Source organism: Pantherophis guttatus, chromosome 1, assembly GCF_059756535.1.
Source record: "Pantherophis guttatus breed Tessera chromosome 1, ASM5975653v1, whole genome shotgun sequence".
In the NCBI taxonomy this organism is placed as follows: Eukaryota; Metazoa; Chordata; class Lepidosauria; order Squamata; family Colubridae; genus Pantherophis; species Pantherophis guttatus.
The window spans coordinates 199,030,217-199,047,268 of record NC_142063.1 but is presented as its reverse complement, the minus strand read 5'-3'; the positions used below and the strand labels follow the sequence as shown (position 1 = coordinate 199,047,268).

General features: G+C 39.0%; 1 protein-coding gene across 4 annotated transcripts in view; it reads left to right on the top strand.

The window, feature by feature from the left end:
* SNAP25 (synaptosome associated protein 25) overlaps positions 1 to 13,971 on the top strand; it is a 68,049-nt gene extending 54,078 nt beyond the window's left edge. For 3 of the 4 annotated variants that reach the window (XM_034432371.3, XM_034432372.3, XM_087882303.1), the window contains exons 5-8: positions 2,332 to 2,449; positions 7,059 to 7,184; positions 10,455 to 10,599; positions 12,387 to 13,971. In XM_034432371.3, coding sequence (XP_034288262.1) covers positions 2,332 to 2,449; positions 7,059 to 7,184; positions 10,455 to 10,599; positions 12,387 to 12,455 — 458 coding nt within the window. In that variant the 3' untranslated portion in view covers positions 12,456 to 13,971. Of the gene's footprint in view, positions 1 to 2,065; positions 2,184 to 2,331; positions 2,450 to 7,058; positions 7,185 to 10,454; positions 10,600 to 12,386 lie in introns of all 4 variants that reach the window. The other variant, XM_034432373.2, reaches the window with a different exon arrangement.
* The last annotated feature ends 3,081 nt before the right edge of the window (positions 13,972 to 17,052 follow it).

The window sequence follows — 17,052 nt, the reverse complement described above, 5'->3', positions numbered from 1 at the left end:
ATTGTCCTTGAACTGGTACTGAAATATAAACTGCAGCTGCTACTCTAAAACCAACTGTACATCATCCTAGATGACATCATCCTTTTACATCTGCATTAACTTTCTGTAATCATGTTTACTAAATGTACACTTGCCAATTAAATAAAAAGCCATATCAAGTACACAGAGTTAGGGCTGCAGATTTTTTTCTTTTTTGAAGTAATTTTGCTTTTAAAATTCCTGGAAAATCCACAACACCACCTAACAGTCATCTCAAGTACCCTTGTAACTCATGCTGCTCTTTCAGAATGGATTTTGATGAATGAATAGTTCCTTCTTTATCCAACTTCCTCTACCAAATCCTTATCTCTTATCTGCCATACAGAAATTGAAGGGGGAAAAAAAACCTCAGAAACCACAACACTTTTTTCCTCTAAACCTATTCTGTGATTTCAAAAGGCTGGCCTTTGATTTAATGTCTACAAATTGTATTGTCCGCCCCCACCTTCTTTATATTTAGCCATACAAACACAAACATTTTATTTTCTGTGCAGAAAATACAAATAGAACCTGCTTTGTGTTGCTAATATTTCTTCTTCTTCTTTTCCTTGTGTTAAATGGAATTAGTTTTTTTCCTTTTTAATTAAAGTGTTTCTTCATTATTTTGTTTCCTTAGGGTGAAGGGTGGGAACCAAGGTGTCATGCCATTGAAATGAATATGTTTATGATAGTGGAAAATAACTGAGGTTCAGAAGGAGGCACCAAGGGGACAATTCTATGTGTACTTTGCCGGAAATAATTACTGCCAAACATGATGAGCATTTTTTTTCTACCTAAATATTGACTGGATCGAGCTGTATGATTGTTTGTGCAGTCTCAAATGTTTACTTTGTGCTATTAGGCATATCTTAATAAGAATAGTGATTCTCAGCCACTTTTAAAAGGCTATCTGTAACTAATTCAAGTCTAAGCCAGCACAGGCTCGGTGGCATTTATAAAAGTCACTTATTATTTGCATATAAACCCAAATAGTGGGCTTGATTTTTATGTTATACTGTTCTAATGCAAATCAGGTGTAACTCCATTAAAGTGAAAGGAATTACATTAACCTAATAATGTCCTGGAATCCATGGGGAGATCAGGTAAGCAAGAAATAATGCCCACCAATGAGGAAAAAAAGATGGTCTTCTATTAAATTTTTATCTAACTATCCATCTATTTATCTATATATTGCATCTGCTCTGAGTCTCCCTCATTCTATGGCAGTCTATCCATCTGCTTCTCTGGACATGGAATGGGGTCCTGCATTTTATGTAATTCCTTCTACTCCACTGGGGTCACTCCTAGCATATAATAATGTCACTGACCGAGGAATAAGATCCATGGTCTTCTCTTCTTTAGAGATGGACCTCGGCCCAAAATTCAGATCTGAAGAGCCTCAGTCATTGAAAAAAGTTTGTATCTGGACATGGATCTTAACTCAGCTACTCATATCCATTCTAAACACCATTATTAACTGTATACACTTCCACCAAGCAAACCAATTACATTTTCAACCATCATCAAACTCAAAGACATTTGTAAGTGGAAGTATTGTAGCTATTGTCCATGGAAGGCAATCATTTAAAATTGTTATTAATGTACACAAATGCATTACAAGGTAATAATCCCATTTCTTTCTTTTTCTTGGATGTCATTTATGTCTTAGTAACTGGATGTATTGTATTATGTTTCTGGATTCTGAGGTATTTGACAGCACCTCCATTTTTTTTTTTTTACATTTTTATTCTAATTAGCAGACATCAAGCACTTCTCCATTTCTTTTTTTTTTTTCCTATATGGATGTATATGTGCTTTATCAGTTTAGTAAAAGGGACTGTTTTTTTTTTTTTTTTAGCCTCTAGGGTTGCTTCCATTTTTGCTTCAATGCATCAGCTGCAATTAATGCATTGAGATGCCATCGTAATAATTCTGTTCCTCCATACATCATTTTTTTTTCATTTTCTGTTGAAGACAAACAGCTACGACTAAAAAAAAAAAAAAAAAATCAATTCATTCCATACTGTCATCCCTTTGTCCTGACCAGAACAACTCGATCGTGTTGAAGAAGGCATGAACCATATCAACCAAGACATGAAGGAGGCCGAGAAAAATTTAAAAGATTTAGGGAAATGCTGTGGCCTTTTCATATGTCCTTGTAACAAGTAGGTACTTGGTGCCAGCGCTGCTCTGTAGTGTCCAGTTCTTTGTCATGAGTGAATGTCTGAAGTTTTTTTTTCTTTGTCTTTTTTTTTTCTTTGTCCCTTTCCATCTGCTTCATACTGTGGGGATAAATTGCTTGTGTTTAATCAGAACAACTGGAACGCATCGAAGAGGGAATGGACCAAATCAATAAGGACATGAAAGAAGCAGAAAAGAATTTGACGGACCTAGGAAAATTCTGTGGCCTTTGTGCCTGTCCATGTAACAAGTAGGTGCTGCCTGCCTGCCTGCCTGCCTGATTTTTAGAGCACTCAAGGCTGACCTCAACAGAGCCTTGTAACGCTCATCCTTGCTTAAGGCACCTGGGCAGGATGAGCATGTGGCATGCAGAGAGAACACTTCTAGTTCCAATGCATTCATCTCATAGTGTAGACCAGAGGTTCCCAAGCTTTCTGACTAACAAACCACTTTGGCCCTGTCTCTAAAATCCCTCTTTGGCTACCCGCGACTCCGGCTATCAGCTTTCAAATTTCCACCTTCCAGGGAATCAATGCAGTGGGCAGCTATCTGTCTCACCGTTTGTTCCCAAGACATGTCTTACTGCTATTTCCTGGAAATGTGAATGCTGACCCAGTGGCACACGGCTTCACATCGGTCCCAGTACAGAAGAGTCAGTGGCAGTTCACATGTCCCTTCCCCTCCATGGTGTGCCACTGCTGTAACACGTTGGATAAGAGGAGAAGTTTGGTTGTGTGAACTGCTTACTGCCGTCTCTCAGAGTTCAACAGTGGCTTGTGTATTTACAGATTGGGAACCACTGGTGTAGACAATAGTAGGATTATAGATGCATTAAAATCAGGCATACCATAGTAAAATTTTGACTGTAGGCCCTTTTCAGTGATGACAATTTCAACATTTTATAGTGTGTACTATGCAGCATTAAACTATTTAAATTTCAAAAATTACGATGACCCTATGTAATCTTTTCTTCCTCTGAACAGCCTTTAAAGGAGTACTTCTTGACCACAATTCATGGCTCAGAAACACATAAAACAATTATTTCAATGAAATGCAAAAAACCAAAAGATTTGGAGATACATCTTGTTTTTCTTGTTGGATCCTAAGCTATGGGAAAGTAAAATATTATCAGGGGGAAAAAAAAACCTGGATCCATTTTGCTCATAAGCAGCTCTCCACTGTGTAGCGTAACACCAAGAAAAAATGTTGAAATATAGTAGACCTGCTTTCATATTACCGCCATGAAATGAAAGTGCAGCGTAACAAAATGAATGTATCAGCTTTAAAGGGAGCACATAGAGGAGAAAGAATGCATGCTTGGATAAATAAGAGATTTAGTGTGGGGTGAATTACTGTATGGATGAATGATTAAAGCATTTATAAATATTAAAACAGGCCTAGAATGGTGAATGTCTGTTTGCATGTGAGCATGTACCGTTGCATGTGGCCTTGTAACATACTGTAGCTTTGGGTTTATAATGCAGCCTTTGTTTATTTGCTTAGACATCTGGAATGAGTAATAATTCTAATAATTAAATTGCTCCATCCAGTATTCAGATTGTTTTATGATATGTGGACAGGCTGGGAAGATTTTTTATTATTAAAAATATTTGGGGGCTGCTATATTTCTTACATTTAACCAGAAAGACGGAATCCGCCCCTCCCAAGTAATCCTGTTTAAAGCCTTATAAACCAGTCGGGTGTCTTAAAGCAGTGTTTCTCAATACTCCCAGAGAATTCTAGGAGTTGAAGTCCACTCCTCCTAAAATTCCCAAGGTTCAAGAACACTGTCTTAAAGAATATAGAGAGAAGTCTAAACCTGTGTAGTTTTTCTACACATATCCCCTTTCAGACCCAACGATTCAGTGCTGCCAGTTTGATTTAAACTTTCTGCCCTGAGGATTGGCTTCCTCCCTTACACTCAATTCCATCCCAAGTAAAAAGATTGCAGTGGAACTTTGGGGCTCAATTGTGTCATTGAAAGGCAAGGATGTGAATGGGAGTAGCAAGAATTCTCGGGAAATTCTAAAAAGACAAACAGTACTGCTGAACATGATAAATAGTAAGTATATTTTTTTTCTTCCATTTAGTCATATCTGACTCTCGAGAACTGCCTGGAAAAGTCCGTTGGCAGTTTTCTTGGCAATTCCCCGCTCCCCAGAAATGATTTGCCATTGCTGCCTTCCTAGGGCTGAGAAAAAGGGTCAGGCTTAAGATCACCCAGCTGGCTTTGTGTCCAAGGTGGAACTAGAACTCAAAGTCTTTCTCCCCACTCCCCAGTTCAAACCTTTAATGTCAGAGTACAACATGTGTATTATGAGATTGGCTGACCCTGCCTTCGTGCATCCCCCCAACACAATACAACTCACAGGCTTCCGATTTCAAGCCTGATGCCCAGGGATGGGCTGTTGGGGGTTTGCAGGGGTTCAAGAGAACCTCTAGCTAAGATTCTGTGCAGTTTGGAGAACCCCCAAATCCCACTCCTGGCTGGCCCCTCCCACCCCACCCCGCCCCGCCCCTCCCAGGAGTCCCCATGTGGTCCATTTTGGATGCAGGTACGTGCAGGGCGTGCACGGAGGCTCGGGGAGGGTGAAAAACGGGCCTACCGGAAGTTCAGGAAGGCTGGAAATGGGCCCGTTTCTGGCCTCCGGAGGGCCTCTGGAGCCTGGAGAGGCCGTTTTCGCCCTCCCGGAAGCTCGAAGAAAGCCTCCGGAGCCTGGGGAGGGCAAAAACGCCCCCCCACTGTGGTGCAGGAGGCCGACTAGGCCATGCCCATCATGGCCACGCCCACCCAGCAACCAGGCAGAGAACCCCATGCTAACATTTTTGAAGCCCACCCCTGCTGATGCCCTAACCATTTCACCATACTGGCTCTCATTATGTCTATATACTTTATCAAGATATGAGTTTCAGAGCAACTTGTACTTATCGAGAAACAAAAATCCTGAATGGGCCATGGAAGAGCAGACCAAACTGGTTAGTCAAATGGTGATGTAAAGAGAAAAAATGTAGTGAATCAGCAGCTCAAGCAGAAGTGGGCAAATGTGTGGCCTTCTAGCAATGCCTGAATGCTACCTTCTATCATCTCTGGTTAAGATGACATACTGTTCATGTCCAATTTGAAAAAAAAGTTCCAATTATTACTGTGCATGGGGCATACCTAATTTTCTAAATAGCATTCCACTATTACTGCTGTGTTTAATGCAATTTAACAGCCTCGTCTTACACATTAACACCAAAAACTATTGTAGCACTATCGTAGCACATAGTTTTTATTATTTTTGCATGCATGTTCCTTGGAGCACATCTTGTTAGGTTAATCAGCAAGGGACATCATAGGACTGGAGCTCTGCAGTATAATTCTACTCATGTACTTGCTCAAAAGAAAGTCAATTTACTTCTGACCAAAAACAACGATTACAAAGCAACATCTAGGCTGCGAAACATGTTAGCAACTAGCCCTGTTTGAAATGAGAAGCCAAAGGAATGTTTGAACAGATGTCTTCACTGTCCTTAGAAAGCTTTTAAATAGCGCCAGTTTGGGCATATATTGGACATTTATTAACATGGCTGAACATTTTCTGTTTCGGAGGAGAGCTTGTTTTCATGTGCAAACTTAAGGAACATGCTTTGCTGAAACTGATGCTGTTTAGGCTCTAACAACCCACCCAGTTTGACAATAATTTCAATTTGTAATCTCCAACACTTCTACCATTAAAATATACAAGGATGCTGCACACATTAATACCGTATTGCTTGTTATCGCTGGTATGCCTGGATTTTAATTATCCTGTGGAGACTCAGTCAAAGATGGTTCCTCTGAAAAAAAAAAATTGCATATTTAACTCACCAAAATACTTTATATGACCTAATGTTGTAGATTCTCACCGTAACAGAAGATCCATTTTTGCCTGCATCCCACTTGCTGTGTAGGCTGTATAACTGCTAGTGTGTTAAGAGAACGTTGGACCACGGGGGTAGCTGTGCTTTCTCGAGAATGCTTCTCACCTCTTATTCATGCCTGAACCTGGTGCATGAAATATCTATATATATATACCTACGTAGAGGAATTTCCCTTTCTGAGGCTCAACCACTACACATGCTTGCATTCTTTCTTTATTTCCCTGCATTCATCCCAATATGGCCTGATTTTACTTACTGTCTCTGTGGATAAAGGTTTGTACATCAACTCTAGATCTATAGTTACTCTCTCCAAGTACCGATATATTATTAAAATGTCTTGCCAAATTGCCCCATCACACCTTATGGCAAAGAAGCCTCTGTGAATCTCCATTCTTCTAGTATCCCATTGGAAAAATTGTTGGATGTAAAAGTTCTTTGTGCCACATGATCAAGAAAGGAGCCTTGCTTAAAAGGAGGCTGAGTCTGTTTTTGTTTCATCTTGGTCTTTTTTAAAATCTAAGACAATGTCTCACTGTGGTGTGATGTACACACTTCCCTTTGCAGTTCTGTTTTCTTGTCTGTCTAGAAGTGCGGTCCCTGTGTTTCGTGTCCAAATATACATGTGTCATGAAAAAAACAGCTGAACGTTTCCTAGTCATGTTTGTTTATTCTTGTGTAAATCAAGCAAGTCCACCCTCCAAAAGCCACCAACTTGGCCATGATGATTGACACTATTGGAAATGAAATTTGCAAGCATCAGAGTTGTGGCAACAAATTAAAAAGAGACGTTTTTTGTTCCACTTTATGATATATCGGTATGACAGAATGCCCCCTTTATCAAAAACAATCCATTTGCTTGACTCAGCTCTTAGCTTGAAATAAATACTGAGAAGATGTTTTGTGGTTGGCTCTCCCCTCTCTTGCTGCCTTGTTACTCACCTCTTGTTTTTGCATAGGCTTAAATCAAGTGATGCTTACAAAAAAGCCTGGGGCAACAATCAAGATGGAGTTGTAGCTAGCCAGCCTGCCCGTGTTGTGGATGAACGAGAACAGATGGCCATCAGTGGTGGATTTATCCGCAGGTGAGGATTTTGAAGATTTTATTCTTCCTTCCCCCCCCCTTTTTAAAAATACAGTCTTCCCTTCCTTCTTTCCTGTTACTGGCATACTGAAGAAGTGTCTCCAGATGGTCCTATTGAGAGTGTTAGTCCTGTTTATTCCCAGTTTGTACAGCCAAAATACATTAGTCAAGCTATACCAGAAATTTCCATTGACATTCTCTTGAATATTTAGGAGGGATTCTAAACATTAGCATCAACTGGGAGACTCCCCACCACCACCCCTTACCCAAATTGGTAGATATTTGAAAGCTAGAAACTTTTTAGCGGTGTATCCCTAGAGCCAAGAGATTTAGTAGGGATGGGAATGTCAAGGCAATCAAAGATCCTCCGTCTTTTTAAATAGATAATAATGCTAACAAATGTTCCCCCAAAGGGAAGAGATACTCAGTTCCTATTCTGGCATAGTCCCCTTCAACTAGAGAGGGGTATTGGACCACACCTAATGTTTGGAAATTGAAAGTTGAAAAATTTGACACGCCCTACGTACTGTAGGTTAGGGAATGTTGATGGGAAGAGTAAGTGTTATCCTGGCATTGTTTGGTGCCAGCTCAAGGGTGATGGATGGCACTTTACCTCAATAGTGGGAATACTATTAGTAAATTTATTGATTTTGTTATGAAATTTATTGTCTGCCCATCTTATCACATGGTAGTAGTAGTTGTTAAGGAACAGTTATTCATATAAATCTCTAGGGCTGGATAAAATGCATTCTAGGGAAGTGGAGGGGAAAATATTGATGTTCATGTTGAGCCTCTTCATATTATCTCTGGGAAATTCTGGAGAACTTGGGAACTGCTGGAAGAAAACAGATAATGCCCCAATTTCAAAAAAGGGGGAAAAGAGTGGTTTGGAGAAACTCCAGACCTCTCAGTCTAGCAAATACTTTGGGGAAACTGCATAGCAGATCATAAAGAGATAGATTTGTAAACATCTTGAAAACAATATAATAAATACTACAATGCATATTCACTTTTTCTTACTCTTTGGAATCAAGTACCTTCGTTAATACATTACTGGAGCGTTGTACCAAAGCATTTCACAAAGTCCACTGTGACATTCTCAGTAGCAAACTAATTAACTATGAGCTGGATGGCATGACAAATAAACACATCAAATGAAAATCAAATGAGCTGCCAACAGGCACATGCGAAGGTCCTATTCTCTTCCTTATTTTTATTAATGACTTAGGTGAGAAAGAGATTGTCAAATTTACAGATGACCCAAAATTGAGTGAGATAGCAAATTTCCTAGAAGCTGAAAGTACAAAACCTTGTTCATATGACAGGGAAATAGGTGGAAATAACAAAGTTTAACAAGGGCAAATGCTAATGTTCTTAATCAAGTGGAAATCATTCTATTGGGGGGAAAATTGTGAAACATCTAAACAGGAAGTGGGAGTGCAGTATAGTTAGGGGTAAATGAAGCTTTAAACTTCTGAACATCAACTGAAGCATCATTTCCAAATAATGGAAAGTAAAATTCTCTTTTCTGCTGTGGAAGTCAGATCCCATTCCAACTATTGCATCCAATTCTGGATTTCAGATAAACTGAAAAAAGGTTGAGAAAAGACAAATTGCTAATATAAAAATAGAGAAATAGGGTTAGTCTAGTGGTTAAAGCATCAGACTACTAACCAGGAAACTGAGTTATAATCCAGATGTAGGCATGAAAGGTGACTGGATAATTCTGAGCCTGTCACCCCCTCTCAGTCCAACTCACCTTACAGGGTTGTTAGGGGACAATAGGAGGAAAGAGTATTAGATATGTTATGTTTGCTGCTTCGAGTTATTTGTAAAAATAATAGAGGATAGATAAATGAGAGATGAGAGACGGAAGGAGGGAGAGATGGAGAGAGAGAGAGAAAGATGGAGATAGATAAATGAAGATGATTAGACATTAGAATCTAAGTTCTTTGAAGAATATACAGAAGGGAAAAGGAAAAAATGAATAAAATAGCATCCTCCCATGTTTGGAAAAAATGTTGCATAGAAGAAAGTCAAGAACTATTCTGTATTCTCTCAGGGGTACAGAATATAAAATAATGGCTTTACATTTCAAGAAAGCAACTTCTGGTGAGCTATTAGATAAAACTTCCTAACAAGTAAAAGTAGGTTGGCAGTAGAACCATTTCCCCAGCTGAATATCATCCCCTCAGTGGATTGTTCAAGCAAAGGCTAGGCAGCCATCTGTTCAGATGCTTTAATTAGGATTCTGGCACTGAGTAGAACATATGGCTTGATGGTAGCTTTATCCAGGTCCATCAACTTTTCCTTCAGAAAAAAAAATCCTTTGAGGCACCAGGAAACTCTCTGCATGTAATGTCACTTCATTTGCTAATAACATAAAGTTATTTTTTTTTAAAAAAACCCTCTAGAATGAACCAACATGTAGGTTTGCTCTGATAATGTTTACTAAATATGTGCAGAAAGGAATGACAATGTGCCTGAGTATTCCCACTTATTGTGTCCTGACATCCTGCTGGTTCTTCTGTGACTTCTATAATTAGCCTAAAAGGTATGCCTATGCATACAGAGCAGTATTCTGACACAAGATTCAATTTGTGGAGATTCTGGAAGATTATATCCTTCAACCTTTTATTTTGCTATGTTTGTCTTTATACAAGCCCAGAAAATCTTGGATAGATACGGCCATCAAATAGCATTCCTTTGCATTAATAAAGAAGCTTCACTTTTGCTTTGTTTTTGAATTGGGAGAGGATTAAAAATTACTATTATTTGAAGATTCCGGTCTGGATATCTACAATTGAAGCTTTTTCTTATCCTGTGGTATTTAAAGGGGAACAAATCATTAGATATAGTGAATTATTGGACGAAAAGGGTGAACTTAAATTAAAACAAGATCTAGAAGATCAGGGATTTAAGATGGACTGGTTTTCATATATGCAAATATTTTCCAGATATCGAGAAAATCTCAAACAAGAAGTTTTTTATAACACTCTGACTACCTTAGATAAGATATTAATGGAACACTTGTTTTTTGTTAGAGGAAAGAACATTTGTCATATAATGAGATTTTGAAAATCTTAAAGCACGAAATGATTTTAACCGATCGAAATACTGTCTGTAACTATTTGGAAGGATGATGTTTTTTGTTGTTTTTGTTTAAAAAATAAAAAACTTTTTACAAAAAAAAAAAAGAAGCTTCACTTTTGGATAAACACCCAAGCCTTGGATATGGTTCAGTCCAGTTTTAATTCTCATCCTTTCGCAGGGTAACAAATGATGCCCGAGAAGGTGAGATGGATGAAAACCTGGAACAGGTCGGCGGCATCATTGGAAACCTCCGTCACATGGCTCTAGATATGGGCAATGAGATTGATACACAGAACCGCCAAATGGACAGGATCATGGAGAAGGTAAGAGATGAGCCGCCACTGGCATCAACATTCATAGTTGATCCAGATGCTTTCCGGTTCAAAACCGTTCATAAAATATTTTTCTAATAGCTTCCAATAATAAAAGAGAATATTTGTAACTCAGGATTGACATGAGGGGTCCCTTGGTGCTCTCTGAGCTTGCTTGCTTTCTGGCAGGCGTTTCATTACCCAAACTAGGTAACATCATCAGGAGTAGCACTGATGATGTTATCTAGCTTGGGTAATGAAACATCTGCCAGAAAGCAAGCAAACTCAGAGAGCACCAAGGGACCCCTCGACTTCCAATGAGGCCGGGATTAAAACCATTTTTTTACAATTTGAATCAGCTGAAATATTTTTTCTTTTATTTCAATCATCATTGAAATAATTATGCATAAAGGAGACAGATGAGCATAACAGGAATGGTGTTGATGTGTGAAACTGAGACATTATTCTACAAAGCACCAGAGGGCAGGACAAGAAACAATGGCTGGGAACTAACCAAAGAGAGAAGCAACCTGGAATTAAGGAGGAACTTCCTAACAGTGAAGACAATTAACCAGTGGAACACCTTGCCTTCGGAAATCATGGGCACTCAATCACTGGAGGTTTTTAAGAAGAGACTAGACCAGTGATGGCGAACCTTTTTGGCACCGAGTGCCCAAACTGGAATGTGCACGCACGCGCTGGAGCACCAGAAACCTGAAGACCAACTGGCCGGTGCTCATGCGTGCACCAGCTACCTGGTCTTCGGGTTTCTGGCGCATGCATGTGCACTGGCCAGCTGGTCTTTACGTGGGTCAGAGTGGCGGGCATGCGCGCACCGGAAACCAGAAGAGCAGCTGGCACATCTGCCCGCAGAGAAGGCTCTGCGTGCCACCTCTGGCACGCGTGCCCTAGGTTCGCCATCACGGGACTAGACAGTCACTTATCTAAAATGATATAGGTTCTCCTGCTTGAGCAGGGGACTGGACTAGAAGACTTCTAAGGTCCCTTCCAGCTTATTCTATTCTATTCTATTCTATTCTATTCTATTCTATTCTATTCTATTCTATTCTATTCTATTCTATTCTATTCTATTCTATCCTATCCTATCCTATCCTATCATTCTATTCTATTCTATTCTATTCTATTCTATTCTATTCTATCCTATCCTATCCTATCCTATCCTATCCTATCCTATCCTATCATTCTATTCTATTCTATTCTATTCTATTCTATTCTATTCTATCCTATCCTATCCTATCCTATCCTATCCTATCATTCTATTCTATTCTATTCTATTCTATTCTATCCTATCCTATCCTATCCTATCCTATCCTATCCTATCCTATCCTATCCTATCCTATCCTATCCTATCATTCTATTCTATTCTATTCTATTCTATTCTATTCTATTCTATTCTATTCTATTCTATTCTATTCTATTCTATCCTATCCTATCCTATCCTATCCTATCCTATCCTATCATTCTATTCTATTCTATTCTATTCTATTCTATTCTATTCTATTCTATTCTATTCTATTCTATTCTATTCTATTCTATTCTATTCTATTCTATTCTATCCTATCCTATCCTATCCTATCCTATCCTATCCTATTCCCATTCCCATTCCCATTCCCATTTCTATTTCTATTTCTATTCTTGAACTACTACTCATATAGCCTGCATTAGACTATCACACATTTCTGGGACTGGATCCCCAGATACCCATTTCTCTAGTACAACTTTCTTGACAACATTGTGATCTTGACCCTTTTCCTCCATGCCTCTTTTCTCCAATTCAGGCTGTTTCCAACAAAAACAGGATTGATGAAGCCAATCAACGTGCAACAAAGATGCTGGGCAGCAGTTAAAGGCAACCAGGGGCCGATCCTTCTACACACACTGTCCCCGAGGGCAGCAATCTCATGCTTTTTCTCATGGTATTTACCAACTAGGTTTGCATACGTGCACATATCATCCCCTCTTCTTCCTTCCCTCTGTAAATGTTGTCCTGTGTAAGTTGTCAGCTTTCCAAAAATAATACTTGTAAATTTATTTTTATTTCCCAGACCTCTTCCTTTCCAAAGGTTGTATGTATATAGTACTGATTTAATGGCTATAACTCATGACTATGTTCTATTTATTTGTTGGGTTTTCCCTTTCTTCCTCCCTCCCTCCCTCCCTCCCTTCATTCCAGTCCACCCCTTGCATTTCCTGTCCATTTTTGATTAGTGGGTTTGTTTCTTTTTTTTCTTTTTTCTTTAAATTATGACGTTTCTGCTAAATGAAAAAACAAAATGTAGGAATGCTCAACGTGCTGTTAAACCTTGAACTACACAGTATTGTTCTTGTAAAACTGTTAACATTTCACAGAGCTGCCCCCCCAGAAGTCTCTTCTTTGAACATCATGGTTGTTTAAGCACTTAAGAACCCCATGTTCCCTCAATTTCTCCATTGCAGTCATCCGTTGTTCTAAGTTCATAATAAGACAATGTGGAATTATATAACTTATAACAAGCATTGCACTAAGCAAAACAGTGATGTGATTTATGCATTTATTGCATGAAAAAATAGACTTTTAGACTCTTTAACTTAAGTGAGACTTTTCCATGGCAGTAATAACATCAGTGACAACAAAAGAAAACAAAAAATTAGCATGCTTGGTATTGGGACCCTGTCAGGACTATGTTATACCAGCAAGTCTGCAGTAGCACCGTCTTATTTTTCCATATAAAGATGTTAGTTCCCCTTTTTTTTCTCGTTCTTTTCATTTACCTCATTTTAAGACCAAATAATTGGATCTGGCACTTATCATTTCATCATTGCCAGCAAATAAAACATTTGGCTGAAACACAACAACAATCAACAACAAAAAAAGCATCAGCAAATAAGATATAAGTGTAATATATAGAGTTTGTCTGCTGCTTTCAAAAATTGTCTTTTTTCAGGGGGAGGGATGGCTATCATATGAAATGTTGCAGAGAAATGTAATTTTTATAAGGCTGTATCTTTCTAGCTCTCTCTCTCTCTCTTTCTCTGTCACACACGCTTTAGCGTGCACGCACACACACAAACACACACACACACAAACAGACTCCTTTTCTTCTTTTCTTTTCTCCCCTCCCCCATGTGGTTTGTTATTAATACAGTTCTCTGTTGCTTATCTAGAGCTATGCATACCAAAATCACGGCGATGTTTAGTAGCTGTTATTGGTTTTAAAATAAAACAAAATAAAAAATAACTTACGTGAATGAATTCTAGATAAAACTGTGAGATTAAATATAGTTGCCGCATGTAATATGAAATTCCTTCTGTCTCCTGTCAGTTTGTGATGTGATTGACATTTTGTAGCTAGTTTAAAAATATTAAAAACTATAGCCCTCTGACTTGCTAAGCCCTTTTTCATCCATCAGTCTGTCTCACTCCTACCTAGTTATTTTCTGCTCGCTGGAAATTGTGTGCCATGCCGAGGAGTGTGAAGTGATTCCTTTGAACAATCTCACAAAATATAAGTTTGGGTTTCCCTGCGCAGTATAAATAGTTTTAAAAGCAAAACTCCCACTCAAGGAAACAAATTCTTGGACTAGAGAGATGTTATTTAGTTTTATTGGTGTACGATCACCCAGAATAAGGTGGAACTTGGGTCAGAAGGAGTCAAAAGAAATGCATTCCAATCCTTGTGAGATGAGAATAAAAATTAAGATATGACACTCAGAGAACATTTCATTTAGCCCTCAACAGTAAGTGGAAGGAGAAAATATATTCTGATGTAGCAACACAGAGGAACAGTATTATTATACTGGTAATACAGAGAGAGGAAGGAAAGGCTTCAGTTTTGACTGAAGCACAGAGGCAGAGAGAGGGAAAGTTATTATGTGCATGCTTTCTCTAGTCTAAACTACTTACACCAAGATACTTTTTTTCTTCCGTAAGGTAGGGAGGAAAAACAAGGGATAGTTTTATACACACATGCATGTTTCTAGTAGGCAGAAACAGCTGGGAAAATGAGTTCACCTTCTTCATTTCCTGCCTTTTAGCAGATAAACAATGAATAAAAGAGCTTCAACCAACTGAACGGTACCTTTTAGTCTTTGTTTAGAAAAAACGATGAATGGAAACGTTTAATCTGCTGCTATATATCAGTCTGGAAACTTGGTCTTGTTTATTGTTTTTCTTTAACTCATGCGCTGGATATGAACTTGGGCACAAACTCTCGGACACATGACCATTTTCGCATGCCCTCCACCCCATTTGATTGCTAAGGTGCAACTGGAGATGCCAGCTCTTCTATTCGACTCCATGCTTCCCCTGTAATTCTTAGCAAAGAAAGGGACGTAGCTCCTTGAACTAATAGGAGCCCAAATGAAAAACACTTTCGACATGTAATGTTGAGATGAGGAGTGGGGTTAATAATCCTGCATCAAAATACAACAGAAGGAAGAATCAGGTGTTGCATTCTTCTCCCTTTCCTCTCCTTCATATATACTCTTTTGTTACACACACATATACCCCCTTTTTGGCTGGGGAAGATTTTACTTTGATTCAGATACCTCCTGCTTTAAACAGTTCGGACAGGATTGGGAAATCTGTTAGAAATTCTGTTTATATAAAGCATCACATAGAGCAAAGAAAGAGTACCATCACCATGTGCTTTACTGCTCAAGCATATAACTGTAACAGGAAACTCTACTTAGAACAAAAGAGCATATATTTAGTTAAAAGATGAATAAGACAGAAATAGATAACTCAGCGCCTTCAGAAGATGCTGGGCTTGACTCCAGACAGCTTCAATTACATTGGGTGATAGAAAGTGGCTATGGGAATTATAGTTCAAAATTTGCAGATGGCACAAATTGCCTGCCTCTTCCTGCTGTAGGAGACAATCGTGTGACAAAAACTTCACTGAAGAACCACCTGTTAAACAGCAATTGGCAAAAACGAAGGAAGGAGGTCCAGTGTAGGAAATTATGGATACAGTTCAACTTTTGTAATCTTAGTCCATTAGCCTCCTTGTGATGTGTTGGTATCATTAGTAGGAAACATTAGTTGGATGAAAAGAAATCCCTTTGGGCCACTGCTTGGAGTAGCCAGATAAATATCCCAGAAGATCCACTTCTTTAAAAATAATTCTTTGACTTTATTATTAATTGAATTCGTGATATAGCTGCTCATACAACATATAACTGAAGACAGCTAAAAGCAACAAATAACCTGCCTCCATTAAACATAATAAAACATACTGCGCTAAAGGCAATTCAAATAATCAGAAGCAATCAAGATGGACTTACACAACCTCCTGACCAATGCTTTGGACAAAGGCAAGTTTTCAGAGTCCTTTCAAAAGTCACACAGGGTCAGAATCATCCAGATCTGGACGGGAATACAGTTTCAGTCAGTGGATTTTTTTTAAAAAAATGAAGGTGTCCCTGGGGGTTTTATCCCAATAGTCATGACCGACTTTAGGGGACAGTGCTCATCTCTCTTTCTTAAGGCAAAGTACCAGCATTGTCTGGAGATGTTTCCATGGTCATGTCCCAGCATGACATCATGCCGTAGCACAAAATATATGGTGAAACATGGAATGTTGTTACCTTCCTGCATACTTATATGCAGTACCTATTCATCTGCTTGCATTTGCATTCTTTCAGACTGCTAGGTTGGCAGGAGCTGAGACATGTGACAAGAGCTCACTCCATCTCGAGGCACTTAGGTCTCAAACTGCTAAACTGTAGACCTTTAGCAGTCTAAAACCCAGTGTTGTAACCACTGAGTGACCTACATACAGTACAGGGGTGAAATGCTACCAGTTCGCACTGGTTCGGGTGAACCGGTAGTAATAAAAGCTTGAACCGGTATTTCCAATGATCAGCTGTGCCACGCGATTTATATTCGCTAGAAAGCAGGAAACCCTGCTTTCTAGTGAATATAAATCGCGTGACACAGCTGTCCCCCCTTGCTGTTCTACTTACCTTGTTAAGCCTCCTTTTCCCGCATGAAGCATGTGTTTGGTGTGCACTGCACATGTCTGGGCAGTGAACTGGTGGCAACCTGTGGAGGATTTCACCACTGATACAGTAGACCCAGCAACAGTGACATTCAAATGATGAAACCTGGAGCATGTCAGATCTTATTGTACAGGCAAAGGAAATTACAAGACAAGCACCTTGAATTGTACTAGAAGCCCACTGGTAACCAGTACAGCCTGCAAAGTAGCAGTATTATATAAGTGTACCGAGGTGTACTCACACTACTGTATTCTGAACTAATGTAGTTTCTGAATGGTCTTCAAGAGCAGTCCCATATATGATACACTGCAGTTATCCAGATGAGAGCTGACCAAGACATGAATGACTGTAAGTAGGGCCTTCCAATCCTGAAAAAAATGCAATTACTACACAATATGGATTTATGCAAACACTCTTTGATTCATGGCTGCTCTTACTCTTCATACAAAACTGTTAGTCTAG